This window comes from Papio anubis, chromosome 4 (genome assembly GCF_008728515.1).
Source record: "Papio anubis isolate 15944 chromosome 4, Panubis1.0, whole genome shotgun sequence".
In the NCBI taxonomy this organism is placed as follows: domain Eukaryota; kingdom Metazoa; phylum Chordata; class Mammalia; order Primates; family Cercopithecidae; genus Papio; species Papio anubis.
The window spans coordinates 100,126,605-100,136,616 of record NC_044979.1 but is presented as its reverse complement, the minus strand read 5'-3'; the positions used below and the strand labels follow the sequence as shown (position 1 = coordinate 100,136,616).

Below are 10,012 nucleotides of genomic sequence, written 5' to 3'. Positions count from 1 at the left end.
GGTGGCTCACACCTATAATCATCCCATCACTTTGGGAGGCTAAGGTGGGTGGATGACTGAGCCCAGGAGTTCGAGACCTGCCTGGGCAACATGGTGAAAACCTGGCTCTACTAAAAATACAAGAATTAGCTGGGCATGGTGGCATGTGCCTGTAGTCCCAGCTACTTGGGAGGCTGAGGTGGGAGAATCCCTTGAGTCCTGGAGGTCGAGGCTGCAGTGAGCCATGATCACACCACTGCCCTCCAGCCTAGGTGACAGAGGGAAGCCCTATCTCAAAAAACAAAACAAACAAACAAAAAAACTTATCCCCACCAGCAGGCAGAGTTGTACAATCTTCATCGTATTTAAGGAATGCTTCTGTTCATTTATAGAAATCTGGACTTTGCTGTCTCTGAAAATCACCATTTGCCTTTGGGAGATGTGTGTTGGCAAGAAGAGGAGACATATTCAAACCCCACTGGCTAGGACATCAGGAGCTCAGTATGGAATCTACAGGCCACCCTAGACTGTCCTGCTAATGCTGACTCTTCTGCCCATCTCTGTTCTCAAGTTCTCCATGGCTTTTATTCTAGTGTAAGTTTGATGTTAACATAATTTGACCTTTGATTCACTCACTCCTATGTTGTAAGTCTGTTTAATTAGTCCTACTTTTTTGATAAATCTGCTCTATCCACATAGGAGTTATACAGTAGGAGGAGGTAGGTAGAGAGGGAAGCGTAGGTGGTTCCACATTCACCCTTCACCTGAGCCCAAGGTTGTCTCATTGTATCAAGAGGGACTGTAGACCCCAGGTTCCATGAGACGGTGGTCAGGAGAGAGGTGTTTGATGGGAGAGGTGAAAAGACCATAGGATCTGGAGAAGTAACTCCCAGGAGAGCAACACAGGAAGGATGAGAGCTGTCTTCTCCCTGCACTGTGCTCCAAAACAATGAGCCCGGCAGTGGGGCGGGGAGGATAAGTAGAGGACAGATATGAGTTAAGCCTGTGCCAAAGGTTATGTGTCACTGCAACTAGAGTCTGAAAGAAAATCAAGTTGGAAGATCAGCAAAAGTTGAAGATCTATATAAATGAGTCATTGTGATTTATCCCAAATGCCCAGTAAAGCTCTGGAAAAGGATTTCCTTCAGCCTGCTACTCTGGGGCTAGGAAAATTCATTCTGAATTTTCTTTCTGAATCTTCCAACCTTAGTTTTTACAAAATTATTTCCTTTTTGGACATTCCTCTGAAAGGTTGGGATGTAGAATTTGAGCAAGTTAGGGGTTACATGATTTGGTTACATTTGCCTTCAAAACATGCCTAGCTGATCACATTCACCTGGTAAACATTTTCCTTTTATATATGTCAAAGAAACAGAAATACTTACGATTTGGGTTTTAGCTTCTTTATTCATTTGAACACTTCAATATTCTGTCTTCTTCAATGATTCCCCCTTGCCCGTATTTTCAGCTGGAACAGTTTCTCATTTTCCCTATTTCTGAACACTTTCAAGGGCTTGCTTCAGTAAGCCCAACACACAAAACGTCCCTTTCGGCAAAATCTCAGCGGTGGTGCTAAGGGACTAACACAGACTTTAAGGTCACAAAACCATTGTTTTAACATTTTTCTCTGTTACTTTTCTGATAATGATGACAGTTCTGTCTCTATTATGTTTGTTGAGGCTTACTAGTACCCAGTGATATTAGCTTCTCCTCTAGAGAGAGGTCCCAAGAGCATTACACCAGATCTCCTATGAAGATGTGGGATTTCCTCTAGGAAAAGGTGTGTATCCAGGTAATTTACTAAGCCGGAAGCTGCTGTGATTCTATGGCAGCCTTATCTCTTATGACACACCCATTTACTATGATTCGGTGATCTGGATGATGGCACAGAGTGCTGTACTAAAGCCTGCCCCAGATGGTGGCTGTGCATGTCATCAGCTATGATAATGGGAAAGTGGCTAATGGAAAGAGCACAGCTCAGATATGTGACACGATGGAAACATTTGGGCGTTAGAAAGACTTCAAATTATAACTTTGCCACTAATTAACTGTGTGATCTTGGATAAGTTACTTAACCCCTGCAAACCCCAGTTTTCTCATCTGTAAAAATGGAATAAGGACATATGCCTCATGAACTTGTAAGGATCTGAGAAAATAAATATGTGAGTGTGTGACAGAGTGAGATGGGGAAGGAATGCAGTGATTAAACAAGATTTTTAAAATGTGACTATATACCCAAAGTTCTTATAGCATGACCTTTGGTCTATAATGCATGTAGAGGTATTGACTTAATTCTAGATTTTGTTAAATCAGGTGTACATGTTGAAAATTTTAAGGTGTATCAATTAGAAATTGCATTCATCTGATAATAAAAATCTTGACTAAAGTGACTTGAACAAGATAGAAGTTTCTGTTTCTCACATGAATGAGATCTGGAGGTGGGCAGTGCAGGATGGAATTGGCCGCTTCTTAATAATCAGGGTTTTAGCTCTTCTTTCTGCTTTACCGTCCTTAGTGTGTGGCTTCCATCCTCAGAGTTGCTTCATGGTCCATGATGGTTTCCGGAGTTCCATCTACACCCACGTTGCAAGCAGGATAAAAGGGGGAAGGACAGAGGAACACAGGCCAACTGTAATTACTCTTTTAGTCCCAACCAGCAACTTCCTGTTACATATTATTGTTTCCTTTGTATCAGTAGTTTTTCAGCAAGGTATATTTTCCAGAATTTTATTGCTAAGGAAGAAAAGGAGAATGACTATTGCAGGGTGCTAGAGTTTGGATATTTGACCTTCCAAGCCTCATGTTGAAACTTCATCCCTGGTGGTGGAGGCAGGGCCTAGTGGGAGGTGTTTGGCTCATGGGGGTGGATCACACATGAATGGCTTGGTGCCATCCTTGCAGTAATGAGTGAATTCTCACTCTGTTCACTCCCGAGAGCTGGTTGTTAAAAAGAGCCTGCCCCCTCCCCTACCTTCCTTCCTCTCTTGCCTTGTGATCTCTCCACACAGGCTCCCCTTCTCTCTTCTACCTTGAGTGGAAGCAGCCTGAGGCCTGCACCAGGTGCAGATGCTGGTGCCATGCTTCTTGTACAGCCTGCAGAACAATGAGCCAAATAAACCCCTTCTCTTTATAAACTACACAGCCTCAGGTATTCTTTTATAGCAACAAAAATGGACTAAGACACAGGGCATCTAACAGTCTCTGCCACAAAGGTAACCACTAAGTATTAGAAAAAGAATGAAAAATTCCAAACGAGTAGAAAGAAAAATGGAAAATAATAAAAAAATCTCCATCAATCCAGTAGATAGCGAGAAAGGAATAAAAAGAAGCCAAGGTGGAATAACTAATTCCAATTAAGTGTAATCATAATCAATGTGAATATGGGAATCAAGGTGTGACTTCACCCACAGATGAAAACACAGAGTGCCAGACAGAATAAACCAAACAGCCGGGCACAGTGACTCACACCTATAAACCCCGCACTTTGGGAGGCCAAAGCAGGAGGATTGCTTGAGCTCAGGTGTTTGAGACCAGGCTGGGCAACATAGTGAGGCCTTGTCTCTACAAAAAATAAAACATTAGCTGGGCATGGTAGCCTGTGTCTGTAGTCCCAGCTACTTAGGAGGCTAAGGTGGGCGGATCGTTTGAGCCCAGGAGGTTAAGGCTGCAGTGAGCTGTGATCATGCCACTGCACTCCAGCCTGGGTGACAGAGCAAGACTTTGTCTCAAAATAAATAAATAAATAAATAAATACATAAAAATAAAGCAAAACTCATCTATATGCTGTTTACAAGAGACACAATTTCTAATAGAGAAAGTGTGAAAGCAAAGAAATAGGAAAATATACAATAGGCAAATAACTTTAAAGGATACTTTTTAGAAAAAGGTAAAATCATGACACATAAAAATAGAGGCTGAAACATCAAAGATTTTATTTAACTTCTTAATTAACTCATAAGGGAACTAATAAGATGCTATATAGGAGCATTCAATGTACTACACTTTTATCATTGAATCAGGAATGCTGAAATGAATGTACAAATAGATGTAAAACTGGTTAATATCCATGGGACAATAATCAATTGCTATTCACGGAACACAATTTTTATTTCTATAGACAAGAACTTTTTACATTCCTGGAAGTGTTCTATATAGGAGCTCAAAGATAATGAAAGGCACATCATTTATAGAATCAGAAAACTTGGAAGGGGGGTGCTCTAAAACAAGGCACAGTTTTCCACTGAAGACACCAGTCCACCTTTTGGTCTATTTCAAAGTCTTTTACAATTTTTCCCTGGTGTCCCCTATCGTTTCGTGATCATAACAATTCCAAAGGAAGATTATTCTTAAGTTTGGCTTGCAAAATCCAGGTCCATGTAGTGTTAATCACTTACAAAGTTAACTTCTGTCTAGAAGTTTGAATAAGGAATCCCAAATGATCTTTTAGAAGCTTTAACCAAAAAATGTCACCCATAGTATCTATATGTTTTGGTTAATTTCTTTCTTTTTAAAATTTCTCCAAATTTCTTGAGTTATCTGGCCTGACAGGAATAATATTCCTCACCTCCTGTAAGGCTAGGATCCTATAAGCCAGACACCAGCCAGTTTTCCTAGGAGGGCTTTGTATGCATTGGCTCCATAAGTAAAGTCAACTTTAGCTTCTGAAAAGTGGCTGGTCACATCTGATAAAATAAGCATAATTCTCAAAAAGGACACTCCAGGTAAGCCCCTGGTTGTACAACCGATTCATCCAATTATATCCTAGTAAGAAGGAGAAGATATTCCTGTTGAGCTTTTACATATAACTATACTGCCATGAAAAGCAAAGAGATTCAGTAAGTTTCTGGATTCTATAGGATCAGTGAGAATCAAATACAATTTTTAGATGTTTCATTTCAGTTTATGATATGGTTTGGCTGTGTCCCCACCCAAAACTCATCTTAAATTGTAGCTCCCATTAATTCCCACATGTTGTGGGAGGGACCTAGTGGAAGATAATTGAAACATGGGGGCGAGTCTTTCCCACGCTATTCTCATGATAGTGAATAACTCTCATGAGATCTGATAGTTTTATAAAGAGGAGTTTCCCTGCACAAGTTCTCTAGCCTGCTGCCATGTGAGACATGCCTTTCACCTTCCACCATGATTGTGAGGCTTCCCCAGCCATGTGGAACTGTGAGTCCATTAAGCCTCTCTTTTGCAAATTGCCCAGTCTCTGATAAGTCTTTACCAGCAGTGTGAAAATGAACTAATACAATTTACAAAACTAGTCTACTAAATTTTATAGGTTATAGATAGCTTAGAAAAAATCGGTTTATGTCTACAACCAGACTATAGAACATTGAAACAAAATCAACAACATTATTTTAAAAAACACAATAAAATGTCCCTTCTCAGTTCATTTAGTCTTATGTAAGTAACTCTTGTCCTGAGGATCTTGGGTTAGCAGTTCTCCAGACTAAAAGGAGCCCTAGAGATCTTGACTGAGTTTACTCATCTGAGCTGAGAGTTATCTAAGAGATATCAGCTCAGAAAGCTATACCCAAGAGTCTATGTTTTAAAGTATCAACAGTTTGAAGTATCCAATATAGTCCTTCGCCATGAAGCTCTGAGACTGTCTTTCTTGGTTGAAGACACAAAATCTGGCCTGTAGCTTCTAGCAGGGTCTTCACACAAGCCTGCAGGGCCTTAGTACAAGCCTGAGACTGTCCTTGGCTGAAGACACAAAATCTGGCCTGTAGCTCATAGCAGGGCCTTCACATAAGCCTCAGAGTGAAAAAAAAAAAAAAAAAAAAATCTGCAGATGACAGAGACCTAGAGTGGCTGTTTGTAATTTATAACTGGTAGCCCTCAAATGTGACAGGTCAGATGAGGGGTGCATAATTATAATGCAACCAGTAAAGAAATGTGGTTGCTTCTGTGGCATGCCAAAGATAATAAAGTCGTTCCAAAAAATAAAAATAAAAAAATAGGCAAGTTGTCTCTAAGGATAATAATTAAGTTTGCATTCAAAAAAATCTGATTTATAAAAATGGAGGAACACAATTTTTATGGAGAAAAATACATTGAGATATAACATAATTATGAGACATAATATACCAAATATATGAAGTAAAGAGATTCAGCAGTAGGGCCTAGGCATTTTAATTTTTATAAAACTCCATAGTTGAAAACAACTAGCTTAGGAGATAGTAAATTCAAATTAAAAATCTAAGACTGTGGCCAGGCTAAGGAAACATTTTAAATAATAACTGAAATTAGGATTGAGAACACTACACTGTTGTCTAATATCATTGGGCAAAGCATTGTCAGGACTCTGATAAATACAAGAAAACACACCAATTTCATAAGAGTTTGATCAGTGTTTTCCTTGAGGGTAAAAATAAATCATGAGCAGTCAGGGCACTGATATATCTCCAGGGATTTCCTCTAAAGTTCAGATGCTCCTTGGTTTCCAATGAGGTTAAATCCCAATAAACTCATCGTAAATCAAAAATGTCAGAAGTCAAAAATGCACTTACTACCCCAATAAACCCAGTTGAAAAATCATAAGTCAAACCATTATAAGTTAGGGGCCATCTGTATGCCATTTCTGAAATAGTTACATTAACAATATTTTATCTACACAAATTTAACCTAGGAAAGACTAAGTACCTTCTCTGGTTTGATAACTCTTCTCATACAAATCCTACAATAGTAACACATCAAAGAAACCTAACCCTTATCTTTTTATGTGATGAAAGAAACAAGTTTGTGATTTTCAAGGGACCCACTGGAAAATCTCAAAGATATTTTAGGTGTAATAGATATCCTAATTTTCTATATATTAAAAAATAGGGAAAATGTTAAATTTTATGTTCCATGTATTTTACTACCATAAAAAAGGTTAAAAAATTGTGATGAAAGAATGGCAAAAAAAAAAAAATCTGATCTTTTTTTATTTTTTCCTAAATTTAATATCTGATTTTTTTGTGAGAACAAAAATTTAAAAAAAAAAAAAACTTATCAGAACATATTTGAATGCTTGATTAAGATAGGATCTTGGGTGCCTTAGAAACAATACTTTATTACTTATTTGAGTCACAAAAAAAGCATTTTGAAATAAACATAGAAGGCAACATGATTAAAAAGAACCTTTGCTCTTTCATAAGTGAAAACCTTTTGTACTTTTTCTTTTTAAATAGTCGAGGATCTAGTAAGGTCAACAGAAAGCACAGGAAATTATTCTGGTAAGACCTAGAATCTTTGCTATGCAGGCAGATTACACAGCAAGTAATGAATAACCTTTTACATTGTCGGTGAAAGCATTAATCAGTAAAACAACGAAAAAGGCTTACCAAAATTAGGCAAACTTTGCTAAGATTTCAACAGATTATGGAGCTCCTTTTCAGACTCAAGTATTATAAACGAAGGCAAATAAAACTCACTTTCCAAGTTTGTCCTACATTTCACTCTTTTTTATCCCACACAAACTGACATTTTTCTTTAGAACAGATCTCAGGGGGCCTGCAGGGTCAAAACTAATTTTATAATAATACTAAGATATTATTTGTGTTCACATGCATTCATCATTGCTATCTTCAAATGAATCACTAAATATTTTAAAGATTTTCAGTTTCTATTTTTAATACAGTAAATATTGATAGTCAGAACCCACATAACGAAAGTTCTTTGGGGTCCTCCATAAGTCCTAAAAGTGTAAAAGAGGTCAGAAACAAACGAAAAAAGCCCATCTACTGCTTTAGGACAAACTTATTCTTCTTCCTTGGAAAACAAAAGCACACACACAGTTGTATTTGTCACTACTTCTCCTAGTTTAGTCTTAATAAGTCATATTAAATACATTTTAACCAAAATAGCTGACATCTGTTTACAATGACCCATAGATATAGCCTCTCTGTAGCATATAAAAATAAGAAGCAAAAGCATGTAAAGTTAAACTAGGATTAGCCATCAATGTTTTGGTATTATACCTTACTTGGCTGCATATACTAGAAAGTCAAGTCAAACTAGCTTAAGTAGAAAAGAAAATGCACTGGGTCAGGTAACTGATAAGTTCAGGAACTAGATAACTTCAGGCATGGCTAAATCTAGGTGCCCAGGTAAAGTTATCGGGTATCCATCTCTCTCCATCTCTCGGTTCTGTTTTCCTCTGTGCTGGCTCTGTTCTTCAGCAGTCTGTCTTCTCATGCTGAAAAGACAACCCCTAGCAGCTCTAAGCTCATGTGATCCTTAATTTCTCAGAGCTCAAAAACGAGAGATCCACATTCTCTCCTTCTAAGTGCCTGATTATTCTCCCTAAAAAGTCCTTAAGTAGTTCTACTTGGAGCTGAAGCCCACCTCTGAGCCAATCACTGATGCTAGAAGTCTGTGATACTCTAAAAGCTCAGCCTGGATCTCTGGCCCACCACTGTGTTTGAGGACGGGAATCCCTTGATTGCAGGATCTACCACATCATTCAGAAGAGGGAGCACTTGTTCTCTGCACCAAGTGTGACGCTGAATGTTTTCATTAAAAGGCAGATTTGTTTAGTGGAAAGAAAGCCAGACTGACATTCAAATGACCTAAGGTTTAGTTCCAATTCTACTATCCCCTAACTGTGTGACCTTGACCTTGGGTAAGCCATGTAACTTCCTTGGACACTACTGTTTCATCCATAAAATAAATATGTTGGATTAAATTATATCAGATCTAAATGTCTATAATTGTATTTCACTAATTCAGGAAGAATCCAGGTTCATTCTTCTGTTCTGGGACTCAAAAGAGATGAGAAGATGAAGTAGGTTCTAGTTGTCTTAGTCAATGGTCTTCTGGTTGTCAATAACGGGAACTCATTCAAGCTAGCTTAGAGGGGAAAAAATCAGGAGACCTTTGTATAAAAGTCTAGAATATCTCACAGAACCCAAGGACAGGAGTGGGTTTCATGACAGCTGAGAACCAGCAACTAGAAAACTACCAGGAACTACTATTTCCAGTCCCTTCCTCTCTCTCTCCCACCCCTCCTCTTCTTTGTCTCTAGCCAGATCATTTTCCATCCTTTACTTTGCACATCTGTTCTGTTCTTCTCTTAAAATATCCACTTTCCTGCTTCTCCTAGCATGTGGATGAGAATGCTTTTCTACGATGGCAGCTTCTGCTCATCAGTTTCCATTACCCTCATTCCAATTAACAGGTTGTCTATTACTGAACCCCAGCTCCAATTTGATTGGCGCACCTCAAACTCAGGAGTCCCTTCACGGACAGGAGAGCAGAGTGAACCATCACAAACGTTATGTCTCATGGAGATGGAGATATTCTCAGTGGAAGGGGGTACTGAGCTGGGAAGACATTGCAAAAGGTATCTATTTCAACAGTTACATTGTGGTTGTTTTTCTATACAGACAGCAAGGTACTACCATAAGGAAAGGAGAAATTTACAACTATAAAGCTTTTAGACAACCATGATTTTTAAAAAAACAACTTCTTGGAAGGGGGTGAATTCATAGAATATAGGAAGCTGAATGTGAGTCATAATAACCTTATTTAAGAAAGTGGGGGAAAAAAGCCCAGTGGAAAGTGTAGCCAAAAGCATAACAGATAACAGTTTTAGGGTCTTGTATGATCTATGTATATTTGGCAGTGAGGACACCAAGAGATCCATATATAGATACAGTGGTATTTCTTTTCTGAAACAATTAGAATAGCCAGATGGGCCAGTTTTCTACAGCAGCGTCTAAGCCAATGTGTTCTGATTCTACCTCTTAGAAGAAAGGCCATCTGATGGACGCCCAGGCAGAATCACAAAAAGTTTCACACTGACATTCTCATTTCTTTAGTCATAGCGCTTACAGTGCTTTATATACACATAAAAATCTAGGCATGTTACTTTCCTTTATAGGTCTCTAAGGCCCACCTAGTTCAGCCCTCTTCAAACGTTCTTTGTGGCAATCATACCAAGATAGTTGGATGGAACTTCTGTAGAATGAATAGCTCCAAGCAACTCTAGGACTGGGCAGGAAAAGTGTGAACTCCCTGGTATGTGCAGGACAGAATC

General features: G+C 38.7%; 1 protein-coding gene across 1 annotated transcript in view; it reads right to left on the bottom strand.

The window, feature by feature from the left end:
- Nucleotides 1-1,372: 1,372 nt before the first annotated feature.
- Nucleotides 1,373-10,012, bottom strand: part of PLEKHA8 (pleckstrin homology domain containing A8) — a 99,748-nt gene continuing 91,108 nt past the window's right edge. Inside the window, exon 14 of the mRNA XM_021935934.1 lies at nucleotides 1,373-2,552. Coding sequence (XP_021791626.1) covers nucleotides 2,511-2,552 — 42 coding nt within the window. The 3' untranslated portion in view covers nucleotides 1,373-2,510. The remainder of the gene's footprint in view (nucleotides 2,553-10,012) is intronic.